At 47.1% G+C, this 18362-nt stretch overlaps 1 protein-coding gene across 2 annotated transcripts in view; it reads right to left on the bottom strand.

Annotated features, from left to right (window-relative positions):
- NDRG3 (NDRG family member 3) overlaps positions 1-18362 on the bottom strand; it is a 392953-nt gene that overhangs the window by 265344 nt on the left and 109247 nt on the right. For both annotated transcript variants that reach the window (XM_086932352.1, XM_086932351.1), the window contains exon 6: positions 12297-12359. In XM_086932352.1, coding sequence (XP_086788478.1) covers positions 12297-12359 — 63 coding nt within the window. The remainder of the gene's footprint in view (positions 1-12296; positions 12360-18362) is intronic.

Below are 18362 nucleotides of genomic sequence, written 5' to 3' on the forward strand. Positions count from 1 at the left end.
AAGTCCCACTGAGGTACAAAAAAAGGAGTAGGAGGGAACTTGTTTACAAGACCCTTCAAAAACCTTAAAACTACAGGAGACTTAAAAAGAGAGGGCTGGTCAGGCAAACAAATAAAAGCCGACAGAGCCGAAAGATATCCCTTAACCGTGGCAACTGCAAGCCCTTGTTGTGCCAAAGAAAGAGCAAACCGGAGCACATCAGACAAATGGGCTCTCAAAGGGTCAATTTTATTCTCACCACACCAAGTGACAAATCTAGACCATCTACATGAATAGACAGTCTTAGTAGAGTCACGCCTGGCAGACAAGATGACATCCACCACGTCAGGCGTGAGAGAATAGGAAATCAGGTTACCCCGTCCAATCTCCAGGCATGAAGGTGCAATGTCTGGAGGTGGGGGTGTAGAACCTGCCCCTCCATCTGAGAGAGGAGGTCTGCCCTGAAAGGGAGACGGAGCGGCGGGTGAGAGGAGAGGTGGAGTAGATCTGTATACCACGCACTTCTTGGCCAGTCCGGGGCGACCAATATAACTTGGGCCCGGTCTTGGCAAATCTTCCTCAGAACCCGTGGAATCAAAGGTATGGGAGGAAACGCGTAAAGGAGTTGATTTCCCCAACTCAACTGAAACGCGTCCCCCAAGGCTCCTTGCATCGGATACTGGAGACTGCAGAAAGACGGGCAGTGAGCATTCTCGCGAGTGGCAAACAGGTCCACCCGAGGAGTCCCCCACGTCCGAAAGACATGACGAACCACCTCCGGGTGAAGCCTCCACTCGTGGTCGGCAGAGAACTGCCGACTGAGACTGTCTGCACGCATGTTCAGAACTACGGCCAGATGATTTGCCAGGAGACAAATCCGGTGGTCCTGAACCCAGGACCAGAGACGCAGAGCCTCTCTGCAGAGACACTGCGACCCCACTCCTCCTTGCTTGTTGATGTACCACATCGCGGTCGTGTTGTCCGTCAGGACTTGGATCGATCGACCGCGAAGGGAAGGGAGGAAGGCCTTGAGTGCCAAACTTATCGCCCGCAACTCTAGAAGGTTGATGTGAAGCAACCTTTCCTCTGGAGACCAAAGACCCTTGACCTCCAGATCCCCCAGATGAGCACCCCACCCTAGAGTGGATGCATCCGCTATTACCGTGGCCACCGATGGAGGCAGATGGAAAGGCTTTCCTTGCGACAGATTGCCTTCCACGCTCCACCAAGACAGATCCGCTGCAGTTTCTCTGGAGATCTTCACTGACTCCCCGAGATCTCCGTTGTGCTGATACCACTGCCTGCGGAGACACCACTGGAGTGCCCTCATGTGCAAGCGTGCATGGTTGACCAACAGAATGCAAGAAGCCATCAGACCGAGCAGGCGAAGAACCTTCAGGACTGGAACGACCGCTCCATTGTAAAATAAAAGAATAATTTCCTGAATGTCGCGAATCCTTTGAGGAGGAGGGAATGCACGACACACAGTAGTGTCCAGTACGGCACCTATGAACAGGTTGCGCTGGGAGGGCACCAGGTGAGACTTGGGTACATTTATCGAAAAACCCAACCTGAACAACAACTGAGTTGTCTCTTGCAGATGATGGAGCACCTTCTCTGACGACTCCGCTTTGATCAGCCAGTCGTCCAAATAAGGGAACACAGGTATCCCCGACCTCCTGAGATGAGCTGCCACCACCGCCATCACCTTGGTGAAGACTCGAGGCGCAGTAGTAAGACCAAACAGAAGGACCGCAAACTGGTAGTGCTGCGACCCAACCGTGAAACTGAGATACTTTCTGTGCGACTTCAGGATTGGGATGTGGAAATACGCATCCTGCAAGTCGAGCGACACGATCCAGTCTCCTTCCATCAGCGCTTGAAGAACCTGAACAAGGGTGAGCATCTTGAATTTCTCCTGCTTCAGATAGAGATTCAAGATCCTGAGATCCAGGATTGGACGAAGCCTGCCATCCTTTTTGGGGATCAGGAAATACCGGGAGTAGCATCCCTGACCCCTTTCCTGCTCTGGGACCACCTCTATTGCACCCTTTCGTAACAGAGTTAGAACCTCCTCCTGCAGAAGAGACAGATGTTCCTCGGTGCAAAAACCTTGACAAGGAGGGTAAACAGGAGGGAATTCCTGAAAGGGAAGGGCATATCCATTTTCTACAAGATTGAGAACCCAAAGATCTGTTGTAACCGATTCCCAATCCTGTAGAAAATGGGTAAGCCGACCCCCAACCGGACCCACATGATCCTGAATAGCGGATCTAGGGCTGCTTTTCTGCGGCAGGGGGGTTGGAAGAGGTGGAGGAGGAGGAGGGCTGACGTCCACGAGGACGCGCTCTTTGCTTTCCCCTGTACGATCTGTACACTGAATTTTGCTGCTGCTGCTGTTGCTGCTGCTGCTGTTGGCCTTGCCGGAAATTCCGAAAGGAGCGACCAAAGCCTCTGAACCTCCTGTTAGAAGAAGTGCCTCTGATCTGGAGACCCAAAGACTTAGCTGTCGCTCTGCAATCCTTGAATCTCTCAAGAGCCGCATCCGCCTTCTTCCCAAAGAGACCAGAACCATCAAAAGGAAGATCCAGCAAAGTCGCCTGAACATCAGCCGAAAAGTCCGATGACTTCAACCAGGCTGACCTCCTAGTGGCGACAGCAGTGCCCATAATACGAGCCACAGAATCAGCAGTGTCCAGACCACTTTGAATAACCTGGCGAGCCGCCGCCTGAGTATCAGAAATCACTTCCTCAAAATCCTTCCGGTTAGCATCAGGAATTTTTGGAACCAGGATACGCAAAGAGTCCATCAGGGCATGCACATACCTTCCCATTAGACAAGTGGCATTAGTTGACTTCAATGCCATGCTTGCCGAAGAAAAGGTCTTTTTTGCAACCTGGTCCTGTTTCTTTGCCTCCTTTTCACATGGAACCTGAGGAAAGGCACTAAGACTCTTTTTAGAACAGGCAGCCTGAATGACCAGGCTCTCTGGCGAAGGATGAGAAGACAGAAAAGCCGGGTCCTCAGGAGCAGCCCTGTATCTCCTCGCAACACTCTTAGAAACCGCAGGAGCCGACAATGGTTTTTTCCACACCTCCATAATAGGATCTGTCAAGGCATCATTGAATGGAAGTAAAGGCTCAACCACAGAATTCGGAGAATGTAAGACCTCAGTAAGGATATTGGACTTGAACTCCACTGTAGGCAGAGTCAATTGAAGAAGTTCAGCTGCCTTCCTCATAACTCGATGGTAAGGTTGGATATCCTTAGAAGGAGCACCAGAGCCTGATGGCAACTCCCACTCTGGAGAGAAATCAAGAGTTCCTGAATCCGCCAATTCCTCAAAACAGCTCTCCTCCAATTCACCTTCTCAACATCAGATTGTGAATCCAGGTACCTCTGCTCTTCCAAAAGGCGTTGAGCTTCCCTTCTGGACCTCTCCTTTACACGCCTCGCAGACGGATCCACCTGCAGCTCCGACGGATTCGGGGCCGACGCCGGTATCGAATCCGATGGCACAGAAGAATGCCCCCGAGGACAATCTGGAGCGGGCGACGCTGGAATCGGCGTCGACGACTTCGGCGGAGCCTGAAATTGCCAATGCGGTGTCGGAGCCGGCATGTAAGGCATGAATGGAGCAGGTGAATAGGAGTGAGGAACACCCAGACTGAAAGCTAAAGGACCCATGGGACCCGAAGGTGCACCAGAGGGGTACCACGCCCTTGAGAAGACGCCATACATAGCGTTAAGAAACGCTGAAGGGTCCTGGCCTGGAGCAGGAAAGGGTGGCTGAAAACCATCAGGCCGGTCCTGAGGAGGGATCGGATTCGGCTCTTCAACAGGCGCAGAATCCACAACCTCCTGAGCCTCTTCCTCTTCACGGCCCGGGGACGGCGCCGGAGACGGATTCGGAGCCGGAGAGGGTACCGGAGCCGGAGTGGGAGAGCGCCCATGCGACTCGGAAGGTGAGGCCTCACCTTCAGGCTCAGAGACTTCGAGAGTAACCACCTTCGAACGTACCTTCTTCGGTGACTTCGACCTCGACCTCGAGCCCGACTCCTTACCAGACCGACGTCGGGACTCATGTCTCCTCTTATGTTTCTTCTTCGACTTCGAAGCATGATCAGACGCCGACTTCGAAGACGACCTCTCTCTAGAACCAGATCTCGACCTCGCCCTGGACTTCGACCTCGCCCTTCGAGAACGAGACCTCGACGACTTCTCCTTTCCAGCTTTCACCTTAGCAACCGGGAGTTTGGCTTCTCTCTCCCTCAGGGCCTTCGGGTTCATCTTCCGACATGAAGAACAATCCTCAACATCATGGTCGGAACTCAAACACCAGATGCAGTCATCATGGGGGTCGGTAATGGACATCATTTTACCGCACTCCCTGCAGGGCTTGAAGCCGGTCTTCTTGGATGACATCGTCGAAGAGACAGGATACAGAGAAGCAGAAATTTGCAACAAAATGGCAACAAAGTACCAGTTGGCTACAGAGATTCCCGATAACCGTTAGCGCCGACGACGCGGAAAAAAGGGAACTGATGTCATCACGCCGGCGTGGGCCTATTATAGGCGTAGGTGACGTCAGCGGAGTCGCGAGCGGAGCCGTGTCTCTGACGTCCTATCCACGTCGGCGCAAAGCTACGAAAAGAATTTCCGAATGTTGCTGACGCAAGGGGGATATTCACAAGGTGAGGAATCCACACGGCAGATGTATCTATCATAACAATATGGCCTCCTTTTTAAATGCTGTGCCTCGTCCCAAAATCACACATGACCAGAAGCTGGAGCTAGAGCTAGATGAACCTATTACGCCCTCTGAAATACATGAGGCAATACGGGCATTGGCAACTGGTGGAACCATGGGCCCAGATGGTTTGCCTATGGAGTTCAACAAGGTTTACGCCCCAATGTTGTTGCCCAGTGTGCAGGCTCTGTTTAAGGAGGCATTGAAGACCTTTTCTCACAGCCTCACTTCAAAAAGCATGTCTAATTTTGCTGCCAAAGCCAGGCAGAGGCTCAGGAGCCTTGGGCTCCTACAGGCCTTTTGCCCTACTTAATACAGATTATAAAATCTTAGCAAAAATATTACCAGATCTGCCATCCCTGTTGACCACAGCATTAATACACCCATACAAGAATGGGTTTGTCCCGGCCCGCTCCACCTCACTCCATCTGCGGCGGTTCTTTCGCATACTGAAATACGGTCCAGTTGATTGGCCTCAGCGTGTGGGTAAATCATTCTCTCGCTACTGAAGGGATAGGTATAACAACAGAGATCTGATGGGAAGAATTGATCAACTATGGGCATTCCTCTACACTAAACTCAAGTCAGACCAATACTGATTAATTAACTACTAATCGCTAGGACTATCTGTACTGCTTCAAACAAAATCTTTAATCAGATGCCAGTGAAACTGACAAATATAATTGTGGTTCTAAGTAACTGTTTTTGATCGGTTTTATTAGTGCGCAAGGGTTTAAAATAACTTTTGCAAATAAAGATATAACTAACTTACTAGTGTTGAGACCCCACTGTGAACCTCAAGTAATGCCTGTGGGTGGGGAGAATTGGGAGGTTAAAGCAGGAGTCCTGGACATCCAAGGACCCCAACCAAGTTCAAAGTCAAATAATCCTACAAGATGAATAGGTTCAGAAGGCAAAGATCCAGGATACCCGTCTAGAGTAAGAAATAAAGCAAGTAAAATACCTTGCCCCAGTCTCCCAAAGGCAGAACTTCCATGGCCGATACTTTCGACAAGATAAGGACCTCTGCCTCCAGGACAAAGGCATGAACCAGTAAACATGCTCTGTAGAAAGGTTTTGCGTTTTTATGGGGCGGTTGGATGAGCTGTTGCAGTTACAGCTGTTAGGACTACACAACCCTAGAATAACCACAGAACTTCTGATACTACTGGTTACGTTATTGGGCAGGTGAGGCCAGGCATGAGGCAGAGGTCAAAGCACAGTTTTATTCAAACATTCAATGGAGTAATCTGTTAAACCCCTGAACAGCCACTCTCCATCAAAGGGAATGCCCACGAGCATAGCCTGGATATCACAGGCTATGTCTCACAAAAATTCAGAGGAATGCACGTTGATGCAGTGTGGCAGTCATAACCACATACGGAGCAACACTGTCCAACAACACTTCATAATCTGTTTTGATGCTTTTAAGTCATCATTCACCAGGTGAGAGAATGGTTTCCTATGTTCTGGCAAGCAGCAAACTTAAGTTCTGCTTTGAAGACAATAACTGCCAGACTCAAGTCACAGAAAGTGTAGATCACCCAGAGGAGTCCTATCAATCATGGGAGTGCAGCTACTCACCCGTGAGGGTTTTAAGGCAGGAGGGGGCGGGGCTGCTGATCCGAGTGGGTGTGGAGGTTCAGTCGAAGAGCCAGGTCTTGAGGTCCTTCCTGAATTGGGTCAACGATGTGGATTGCCCAATGTGGATTGCCCAAGGTGGAGGGGCAGGGTGTTCCAGGTGTTAGCGCAGAGGTAGAAGGATCTTCCTCCGGTTCTGGTCTTGCGGATTTGAGGGACAGAGGTCAGGTGAGTTGGATAGAGCGGAGTTGTCTAGCGTGTGTGTGGAATGCAAACTTAGTTTGGATACTCTGGTCCTGTGTCGTGGAGAGTTCTGTAGGCATGTGTGAGGCTCTTGAAGGTGATTCTCTTGTTGATAGGGAGCCAGTGGAGTTGGAAGTGTAGTGTTATGTGGCTGACGGGTTGAGGACCAGTCTAGCTGTAGCATTTTGGACGTTCCGTAGTTTCCTTAACCGTTTCTGGGTGACACCGGCATAGAGTGCGTTGCCATAGTCAAGTCTGCTGGTGATGAGTGTGTGGGTGACAGTCTTTCTGGATTCTGTGGGGATCCAGCTGCATGTCTTTAGGAGCAGGCACGGCGTATGGAAGCAGAATGAGAATACTGCGTTGATTTGGAGGTTCATTGTGAGCAAGGAGTCCAGTATGAGGCCACCGTTGCGTGCGTGGTCCATAGGGGTGGGAGGGGTTGGAGGGGTTTCTAGTGCGGCACGCCACCAGGAGTCCTCCAAGGCTGAGGGGATGGGTCCCAGGTTGAGTACTTCGGTCTTGTCTGAGTTGAACCAGAGGTAGTTGTCTTTCATTCAGATAGCAACAGCCTTCATTCAGTTGTGAAAGTGGATTCTGGGCCTGTGGGTTCGTTGGTGAGGGAGCAGGTCAGCTGGGTGTCATAGGCATAGGAGACTATGTTGAGTGGGGCATGTAGAGGTTGAAGGTGGGGCTCAGAGAGGAGCCCTGGGGCCCTCCGCAGCTGATCTCTGTAGGTTCAGAGAGGAACGGGGGTAGTTTGACTTGCTGTGTTGGGCTAGTAAGGAAGGATTGGACCCAGTCCAGTGCCCTCTCAATTACAGTCATAGGCATTAAAATCAATATTTAAGTGACACTGATGAACACTGAATGAAATTGTGTTCTCAGCTTCGAGAATTAATCTGTAACTATCAGTCGCAAAGAATTGATTTGTGTTGACCAGATTATAAAATTATACATTGGATTTGTAATATATATGTGCTTGTGATAAATGTTTGTAATGTATATTATGGTAAATGTTGTCAAAATATGTGAATGTTTGTAAAATATTGAAATTGTCTTTTGATATGTGTTAAACTGGAAGGATGTGAAGTCCTTTTAAAAAAACAAAGTTTGCTTCAAAAGAAAGGTTAAATAAATGACCTAATCACCCAAAAGAATATAGTGTGATTGTTGCAATAAGGAAATTGCTTGAACTAATCAGTATACCAAGTCCCCCTCTTTTTTTGCACTCTCACGGATTCCAGCGTAGTTGATTATCTTTATTAGGATGCAGTAGAAGAAGTATCAAAGGTGGCCGAGAGGTCCAGTAGGATGAGGGCTGCGGTTTCGCCTAGTCGAGGAGGGGACGGATGTAGTCGGTGGCAGCAAGGAGTGCAGTCTAATGATGTGGTTGCTTCGGAAGCTGGATTGGGAGTTGTCCAGGACGTGGTTCTCTTCGTTGAACTTAGAGAGTTGGAAGTCGATGGTCTTCTCAATCACCTTGGCAGGAAAGGGGAGGAGGGAGATGGATCTGAAGTTCTTGAGGTCTGTCGGGTCAGTGGAAGGCTTCGTCAGCAGGGGTTGATCTCTGCGTGTTTCCAGTCATTGGGGAAGGAGGTGGTTTTAATGGAGCAGTTGATGGTGCTGCGAAGCTGGGGGGTGATGGAGGCGGCTGCTCTATGGAAGATGATATGGGAAAGTATATGATGGGGCTCCTGAGTGGATGCTCTCCATGGTCTTGTGTCATTTGTGGTGAGTGGAGGCCATTTGAGCAGGATCTATTGTGGTGCAGAGTGCCTGCGTGCAGTGGTGGTGGGCATAGCAGTAGGGTCTTGGGTGTGCAGAGTGGTTGCGTGCAGTGATGGTGGGCATAGCAGTAGGGTCTTGGGAGTGGAAGCGGTCGAAGATCTGCCTGATCTTGTGGTGGTAGAGGTTGCAGATTTTGTTGCGGTGGTCTTGGGAGGGTGGGACATCTGTGGTCTCGCTGTAAGGCCTGGTGAACTCCTTGACGAGGGCAAAGTTATTTGCTGTTGTGTGTGTTGGCGTCCGATTAGGTCTTGGAAGGTTTTTAGGAGAAGTTGGTGTGCTTTGATGGCGGATTTGAAGGTTGCGTGGGTTTCTGGGGTTGTTGTTGTTCATCTCTTCTTGAGCCAACTGCAGGTGCGTCTAGATTCGTGGAGGGCGGGAGTGAGCCAGCTGGTTATCGTTGAGTGTTGCTTGCCTTGTGGTTGTGTCTTCTTGAAGGGTGTCAGAGTGTTGGTGCAGTTGGGGATCCATCATGGAAGATTGCCTCCTGCGGTGTTGGCAATGGTGGCATGGTTGTGTTGAGGAAGTCAACGAGAAGTTATTTGGTGGCCTTGTTCCAGGTTCTCCAGTAGGGAGGTGGTGTTCTGGTCACTGGGGTTGCCAAAGTGGAAGTTGAGGTTGCGGCATAGGATGTAATCAGTGGATGGGAGAGCCTGGGGTGCAATGAGGTCTGCAATGGAGTCAAGAAAGGGCGGGGCTGGGGGGCCTGTAGACGAGGGTGCAGCGGAGGGTGTTGGTCTGGATCTCGAATTGGAGGTGTTCCATGGTTGTCGTTGGGTCATTCGGGTGAGTGGTCAGGCGGAGTTGTTCTTGTGGATGATGGCAATGCCTCCTTCTGATCGGTCCTTGCGGGTGATTTTGTAGCCGTGGGGGAAGGCTATTTCCAGTCCAGAGCAGGGATTGGTCCAGGTTTCCACATAGAAGGCTATGTCGGAAGAGACGGTGTCGAGGAGGTCCCAGATCTCTGTGGCATGTTGTGAAGGGATCGCACTTTGAGGAGGATGCATCAGAAGCCAGTCGGGTGCACTGTTGGTCGGTGAGATGAATTGGAGTGTTGGCATGGGTGAAGGTGTGGCAGCAATAGGTGTGGCAGCAATTCCAGCAGGCAAAGGGTCCATGGGCCTCCTTCGAAAACACAAGGTGGTAGGCATCATCCTTTGTGCTGCCCTAATCCTTATCCTCCAAAGCCAAGGAATATGAATCTAAACTGAAAATTTCCAAGTGGGGAAAGATTTGGGCCTTGCGGAGGTGATCTCAATTTGGTTCATGATTAAAGATTTGCCTTCACCTTCTCCTTCGCCACAGATCGGATACTCCGCTTCCCGGTGGCATTATAGACTTCGAAAGATGCATTGAAGGGCCTGATCAAACAGAACCCTAGCTGTTTTTGACTTGATAGGGGTGGGGGGTGTTCAGGCGAGGGAAAATTAAGAATTCGGAACAAAACAGATATTTAACAGTCGCAGGAACAGGACCCCAGAGGGCATTCTCCTAAGACCTCTTCCCACAAAAAACTGCCATAGAAAGGAGAACTTGCCTTTGGGAGAATTTATAAACTTCGGAGTCTCCCTGCTTCCCTTTTTGTTTGAATCTTTTTATTAGTATTTTGCACATTGGGGGACTGAGAGCCTCCCTGCTTCCCTTAGCCAAAATAAGATTTGCTGTTCACACCCTAAAGGCCTTCCAGTGCATAAAGGTACAAGAGTCGCAGGCTACAGTGTTATGCTGCGACCCCAGACAACATAAAGCAGATGTAGTGGTCCAAAAGGGATATACACTTGCATCACTGTCACCAAGGGTTTAACTCTTAAGTCCCTTGAGAAGATATTTGGCTAGCTGATGTCCAACAGCTGAGAACTTTGAGCTGCACCATGTTGATAAGGTGGAGAAACACCAGAGCACGTTGTTGCCTTCGATATCTAATTGATGTTATGTCTAGTTGGTGGAGTCATGGCTGAAGCTGTGTGGCAACACAGACTTGAGTTCCACACAACCCCAGAGTAGGAGTGCTGCTGGAGAACACGGTCACATAAGTGTCATTGGGAGTTCTCTGTCTCAGTGACGTGGTGAGGGATGGTCTGATTCCCACCCCCAGCTACCCAGTGTAGTCTCTCCTTCTTGGGCTGAGAAATCAAGAAAAATGAAGAGGGGCTGCTGCAGGATGCCTCAGTGATAGGACACCAGGCACTAGAGCTTTAAAAGACTGGATTCAAGTCAGTGACCAGATGCACTTGGCAATATGGCACAGGCTGTATTGTCTGGCTTCAAGTTTTCACATTTACTGTAAAATGTCTTCATGCAACCCAATAAATGGACTTTTACACTGCATCCGTTGAGGAAGCAAGGGCCCAAAACTATGAAAGTACTTCCTCAATGCTTTAAACACAGTGTGCAGCTCTGGTGGAGTAGCATGTATTCTTGGAGCTTAAGCTCCTCGCTGGTTAAAAGTGGCAGATTTTGTAGACCGGGATCCTTTACACAGGAAATCCTTGTGCGCAAGTACATGGTAACTTAAAGTGGTTCTTTACGTCATTTTACCCATCAATAAACCATTAGGTTGTCGAAAGCACCCATCCTCCTCTAGTTTTTAAATCTAAATGGATTCACTGACATACCACTGTAAACACACAAGTGCCAAAAAAGCAACATAACTACTAACAAAAATTTACAACTGTAACAATTACAATGTCAACAACAATAAAAATAATAAATGTACATGATAAAAATACAACGGCAGAAAATATGCACCTTACATTTTCCCCTACACCTGGTGAACTTACTTGAGGTTTACTAACCTGATCCAAGCAAAGGTCTTTAGGACTCCTTTTGGATATTGAAAAATATGAGCAGTATATTCGCAGTGCAGCCAAGACGAAGACAAGTTGTTTCTGCAAAAGCTATCCACTATTTGCAGCTCCATACCCTTAATCTTTGAGCTATGTTTTTACTTGCCTGACTGATGTAGTTTTTATTGATACGATGCTAGATTACATAATGTTTAATATTGTGGCTAATTCTTTCTAATTGATCGAAGACCATAGAATTTCCAATAAAACAGATATGTAATTCTTCATTGAGTATTATTGACTTTGTATCTTTCCCCATGCGCTAAAAGGTAAATTGGCCTGACAGAGGTTTCCCAACTAGCAGCTACTGGCAATATTTAGTTATGAGAACAGGTCATGTAATACATAGAGCAAACCTAATGCTGACCATATGCTTGCCTGAAAGACTCCATGTAGCTCTGAATGCTTAATTTAACATACCCTTTTGTGAAGTTATTGGTAGAATTCATTATTAACCAATAACATTTAGAATTGAACTTGTGCAGTACAAACCCCAAATTGGGTGATCACAAAAGTCCTGTGCCAAATACCATAAGTCATGTGTTTCACATAGTGCCAGGAGAATATTTGAGAATGCTGTGAAATCTCACTAGGTAGAATTAAATGTTGTAAAGAACTTCCGTAAGTTGTGTGGTTAAGACAATTTGAAAGCAGAGGTTTGTAAAGACTTTAGAAATGTTCATGATGTTTACTCTGATCTCTGAAAGTCAGACAGCTTGTAGGGGCAATGCAAAACCTCACCATTAGGCCTCCTTTATAGGAGTTTTATTGGATTGAAGAAAAGAAAACGCTAAACGTGCATGTGCAAATTAGAATATCTGTGGGTATACTTCAAGTAGGGTAGTTAGAACGCAATTATCCCCAGTGACATTTTGTGTGAAAGCAGACAATGTTTGAATTGTGTGGTGTAATAGAATAGAAGGTGCTGCAATATTCAGTCAAAGATTAAAGAATGTAGAATTTTAAGTAATGCAGCACAGCTATGGCATACTCCTTTCTAAAATTACAGCAACATTCACCTTACCACACTACAAATTTGTTTTAGAGAGATAAACCTACACCCTTAGGAAAACAAATGCTACATTTAAGGGCACATGAAAGAACTTACTTTAACTGAGTTAAAACAGCAGGCAACATTTCAGCAAGTTCGTCCATTGTAGGGTACTGGTACCTAGAAATGCAAGTCAAATTACAAATCAGAAGCAATTATAACACGATGATTGCACTAGAGATACATACGGAACTTATTTTGATATACACTGCAACAAGGAAATGTGGTCATAAGAGTGAATACTAATAAGACCTAGAAATCTGTACATATAAATTTATCAACTAGTTGATACACTCTGGAGGTGCCAGACGTCTACAAAACAAGCACTAAGCTAGCTGACTCTGCCCAGTGTCAATTTATCCCCTTTCAAAATACAACCAAGAAACAATGCACAGCCGTGGTTATTGACAACCACAGTTCTAAAGTCCCAAAGGCTACTGTTAGAAATGGGGGTCTCTAGTTGGCGTATCTTAGAGGCAATGTGTAAAGCATTTGCACATTACCCACAGTAATACAGTGTAAGCACTACAAAAGGACACCACACCAATTTAGAAAAATATCCAATATTGTTATATACTAGAAACAAGTCCAAAACCGATAAACATCCACAATACATTACTTTGAAATCTTCAGTTATCAAAATAACCTTGAAAAACAGTTCCTTGAAGTCAATAGCTCCCTCTGGGGCTATCACGGCATTGTGAACAAACAAAGCCATACAGTTTGGGCTGCCGCGGCGTCGTGGGCCAGCTACTGTGTTGGAAAGACCGGAAAAACAATACCTTTAGAAATGCAAGGCGTCGGCGACCTCTGGCTTCCGAAAGCACAGCATCCGCAGGCGTTGGTTCCAGATGCCGGTGCAGGAGGCCCTTGAAGTCCACCGCGTTGCAGATCAAACTCCTAGCGATTAAAGTGAGGAACGCGGACATCAGCAGGCATTGGGTGCTGGAGTGCGAAGTGCAGCGTGTAATGCCTTCAGGTTGCGGTGCGAGCAGCGGCGGCGTCAGATGGCGTCGTAGGTGAGACCATGGTCATGTGCGAAGTGATGCGGTGCTCGTCGCTGTGCTGGCAGGTCACGGTGCAAGCAGCACTGCTGTTGTTGCTGATGCGCTGTTGTCGGCTGACGAACTGAAGTCTATGGCGCCAGCAGGCCAAGGCGGAGGTGTGAGATGAGGGCGGTGCATCGTGCAACTTTAGGAGCGGTGCCCTCGAACCATGATGCAAACATCGGCGTCGATTTTGGCTTGGAGCGGCGACAAAACCAAGGCAGCGTTGTGAAGCAATTCAGAAAAGGGGGTGGTCTGCATATAGCCAAGTTCTGAGCTGGGATGGTGCCGTGAGCTAAAAAACGGTGATGGATCAAGCCCTGATCTTTGGACTGGGTAAGAGTGGTCTGCTTAATTCAGACACTCTGTTCATCACCACCCCCTTTTCTGAATCATTTTTGTCCACCACAAGCGTGGAAGGGTATACTCAGATGTGAGTCCCTTGCTCATTGCACCATCAGGAATCAAGCAAGCCGGGCCGAAGACGGCTGAAATGCCAGAAACCGGTCCCCGGTAGCTTGTTTCCTTCCCAGTATAAGAATTGGCTTGGTAGTTTGGTCTGCCCTCTGTTCCCATGATGCACTGGGCCAGGGTCAGACTAATTTGCATATAGCCAAGTTCTGAGCTGGGATGGTGCAGTGAGCTAAAAAACGGTGATGGATCAAGCCCTGATCTTTGGACTGGGTAAGAGTGGTCTGCTTAATTCAGACACTCTGTTCATCACCACCCCCTTTTCTGAATCAGCGTTGTGAAGCAAGGCATTGCAGAGTGCGGTGCCCACAGGTCGCGGTGCGAGCAGCGGCTCGGTGGTGGCATCAGCAGGCCTCGTCGGTGAGACCAGGGTGGCAGTGGTGCCATCTGTGCTGTCTTCAGGACACGGAGTCGGCAGCGGCGTTGGTTTGCTTTTTCTTCTGTTGCAGCACAAAACACTCAGCCCACAATGCTGAGGGCAGAAAAACTTGAAGTCTTGCGGTTCCTGAGACTTCTTGAATAGGGGGCAAGCTTTACCTCAAGGAAATACTTAATGAAAGAAGTTGCAGAAAGTTCAGTCCAGTCCTTTCACTGCCCAAGACAGACGCAGCCACTGCAGGCCAACACAGCAAAGCACTCAGCAAAGTGATAGTTCCTCCTTTCAGCTTCTTGGCAGTCTTCTTGGTTTAAAAGAGTTCTAAAGTTCAGGGGTGGGCCCCAATATTTATACCACAAAATCCTTTGTCCTCTCAGGTAGGGAGTCTGTGCCCAGCCTCCCCCAGGTCTGCCCTCCTTGGTATGGCTTCCTGGCAGGAGGTGGAGACGGCATTGTCAGAGGCAGACCAGGCCTATTCAAGTGAAAGGAACTCTCCCCCCCTACTCTAAATGCATCCAAAGTCTATTAAGTCCTTTCCTGACCCACCTACATTATCTGGAGCCTCTGCTGCTCGCCAGCCCCTGTCATCCAAAACCCAGACAGTCAATCCACAATCCTTCTTGTGCTACTAGTCAATCCACAAACCCAGCAGAGACCTGCTGGATGGAGTAAGAAATACCTACTTTCTAAAAGTGGTATTTTCAAACACAGAATGTAAAAATCATCTTCACTAAAAGATGTATCTTTAGATTCTGCTTTCAAGCATATTAAACTTTATTTTCCTACCTTGTTCCCTGGGACAGTTTAGGATTGAAAGATGTTATGATCAAAGTGCCCATTTTGGCCTATGAGAACAGGTAGCCATGCAATAGTGAAAAACGAAATTGTCAGTAATTCCCTATCAGGACATGCCACACACACCAGGGCATGTCCTACCTTTCACATACACTGCACCATGCTCACAGGCGTAACTTGGGCCTACCTTAGAGGTGACTAACATGTAAGAAAAGGGAAAGGGAAGGTTAGGGCCTGGCAAGTAGGTACATTTGCCAAGTCGGCATGGCAGTCCCAGACTGCACACAGGCTCTGCAATGGCAGGCCAGAGTTACATTTACAGGCTGTTTGCGTGGGTGGCACAATCCAGTGCTGCAGCCCACTAACAGCATTTCATTTACAGGCCCTGGCACACCGAATGCACTTTACTAGGGACTGACAAATCAAAAAGGGCCAATCATGGAAACACCAATCCATAATACATTAAACCACAGGAGCACTTGCACTTTACCACTGGTCAGCAGTGAGAAAAGTGAGCAGAAAAACTAAGCCAGCACAAACAGTTAGAACCAGGAGGTCAGAAAAGCAAAAACTCAGGGGAAACACGCCAAAAGATGCTAGGTTTAACAGCTACCAAGAGGTTAAATGCCAAAAAGGTGAGAGGTAGGGGGTGTCGGGAGTATCAAAATGCTAGGTGGCATGTGGACTCCCAGTCGAATCATACTTTGCTGCTGATTTGAAGCTCATGCGGGTGCCGTACAGTCTGACAGAACAGTTCTCCTCTTGGAAAAGGATGTGGTGCCTCTGACAGAATATCCAGGGTGAGGTTTGAATATCCCACTCTTATGGACTGAAAAAGAGCATCTCTTGCCAATTCTCCTGGTCGGTAATCAGAGGCTACCTTTCAACACAGCGTCAATGGTAGCCACCTAGCTTGCACTGACCATAGATTTGTTGATAGTTCAGCTGGGGGCACTAGCTTGACCTGTGGTGCTGGCCGACCAGGGTGAGCGCTTGATTTTTCTATGTGCGTTGCTGCTTAACCAGGACACTGGATGTCTTGGGGCATAATCGAGCAGCAAAGGGAGCCAAAGGCAGTGTTAACCTGAAAAGGCAACTCCTAAGGGCACAGGACGGACTAGGATCAGCCACCTAGAACCACAGTGCAGACACCATGATGTTACATGGGAAAGCAAGGGAAATTATTAGTAATACCCAAGTGAGTAAGCTACACTAGTCCTCTTTGAACTCTGGCTTGCACCATGTAGAAAAGGAGGTGCCAGAAAAATGACTTTTTTCATCATAAGAAAGACTTCCAAAGAAGGGATGGATGATTCCTCCCTAGGTGAGAGGACACTTTTGCATTCTATTGAAGAGTTTCACACAGAACTGGTGCTGAAAACTGCTGGGAAACACAGTGAACATCTCGAAATAGCACCTGGAAGGTCTAGCAGGAAAGATAAAAGTAATGGAAGATTAACAGTAAGGATGGTACACAATGTGCAAGCACTGGTAGATGGGAGACTTAATTAACTGTTTAGGACCCAACCTCATTCAAAAGCTGCAGCAATGAAGCTACAATAAAACTGGGCACTATTATATATCTATAGAGGCATTCTTCTGAGCCCCAGCCCGATCAGACTTCACTGCAGAGCTGTTACCTAAGGATATGCTAAAGGCTGTAAGAACCACTGGTGATGGTGCTGATGGGAGAATAAGAAGCAATGAGGGAAGGCTTTTAGAGTTCCCTCTGGAGCTCGCTCAAGAGACCGTGGGTACTGGAAGCTGGAACTATCTGTGGCAATATGATGAAAAAAAAAAAAAGGAGAGAAGCAATAAGCTGAAAAAGATGTCCCTGCGCTCTACCAGCCTATTTTTTCCTGACGTATACCTTGATACACTTTCACATATGTAGAATTTGCTGGAAATCAGAAACGAACTAGTGTATAAAGGGGTGAAAGCAGCAGTAGGGTTTCCAGCAAAGCTAATGGTGGAACAGGAAGCCTAGCGTTGTTTTCACAAGTAAACTGGAACCTGAACCATCCCGGAGAGTTTCAAAGAAGACTGTGGGTAATGATTAACAATAGCGGGAAATTGTCTTGTATCAGACATGACTGGAGTACTGGGAGCTGGAACCTATCCTCTTGGTGAAGTAAGAATAGTTAAGTTACTCTGTCTCTGGGAGAGGTGAAGCAGCAGGATTGGGAGTATCATAACTTGGTTGCTGTTTCAGCATTATGATTTTTGTATTTCTGCTTCTTCCTCCCCTGTGGCCACTGGTGACCATCAGACTACTATAGTGTTTGAACATTATCAGTGCATGCTCATAATGTTATGATAACCCTTATCTTATTAAAGTAACCGCCATGAAGTGAGGGAACGGCCTTAAAGTAGTTGTTAGAGGTAATCTGTGCAAGATATGAATAATTAGATTTAAACCCTAAATGCCAAAAAAGGTACTCAACTCTGACTAGGGGTTGTTCACGTTGCAGACAAGAAGACATACAGTTTGGGTTCTCACATAGTACAATTAATCAAATACAATATAATAATCCTAGCACTCGAGAGAAAACAAGCATGTCTGAATAGTGTACCTATAAGGAGCCACTAGGCAGAGCTGCCCAATGTCCCCTCAAAGATGCGCTCTCACTCAATTGAGCCTGTAGCAAGATAGGCAACTATTCAGAGACAGCTGGATTTGCCTTAGCTGGACAAAATCAAATGGAAATTGAGGACGGGCAATCATTTAGGCACAGTTTTATATAGGACCCACTGCCTCTAATGTATGCGAAGCTTACAGTATGCATCCAAATAGTAAAGCATATGACCTAATAAATCTTACCTGAAATGTATCCACAAGAAACTAGTAGTAGAATTCATGGAGGTCACTGAAACCACAATTTTATTTTAACGTTGCAAACAAACACTCTGTTTGACCAGACTAAGCCTAGCTCACAACTGTTAATGAGTCCTTCAGTTTCCCATGTACATACAAATTATTCTTATAGTCCGATAGAATCACTTTCCCATGCGTGTCATATAGTTTGTTAAACAATAATAGGCAAGAAGACTGGATTGCCTGAGGGGTTTTTCTTTGTATGCATCTTCAGTAGAATATATTGTTGGTAATATTGGACATTCCACAAATTTTATCCCACATTAGTTCAATAATCCAACCTAAATAAAAGTTGGCAGTATACCACTAGGTTAATGCTGGATAGGAACTATGATCCTTTAATTTATAAAATAGTATATTCTGTAATTGTTTGAACCACTGACATATTGTTCCTAGTCAAGTAAGACTATTTAATCCTTCATCTGCGGTATTGATTTTGCTGGAGTTCTTTCTTTACAAAAGAATTGCAAATCGCAAATTTGTGTAACATTTTGCTTCTTCTATGATGTTTGGTTAATAATTCTGTTCATATGCCTTATCACCACTTCACAGAAGAATTC

This window comes from Lissotriton vulgaris, chromosome 7 (genome assembly GCF_964263255.1).
Source record: "Lissotriton vulgaris chromosome 7, aLisVul1.2, whole genome shotgun sequence".
Taxonomy (NCBI): domain Eukaryota; kingdom Metazoa; phylum Chordata; class Amphibia; order Caudata; family Salamandridae; genus Lissotriton; species Lissotriton vulgaris.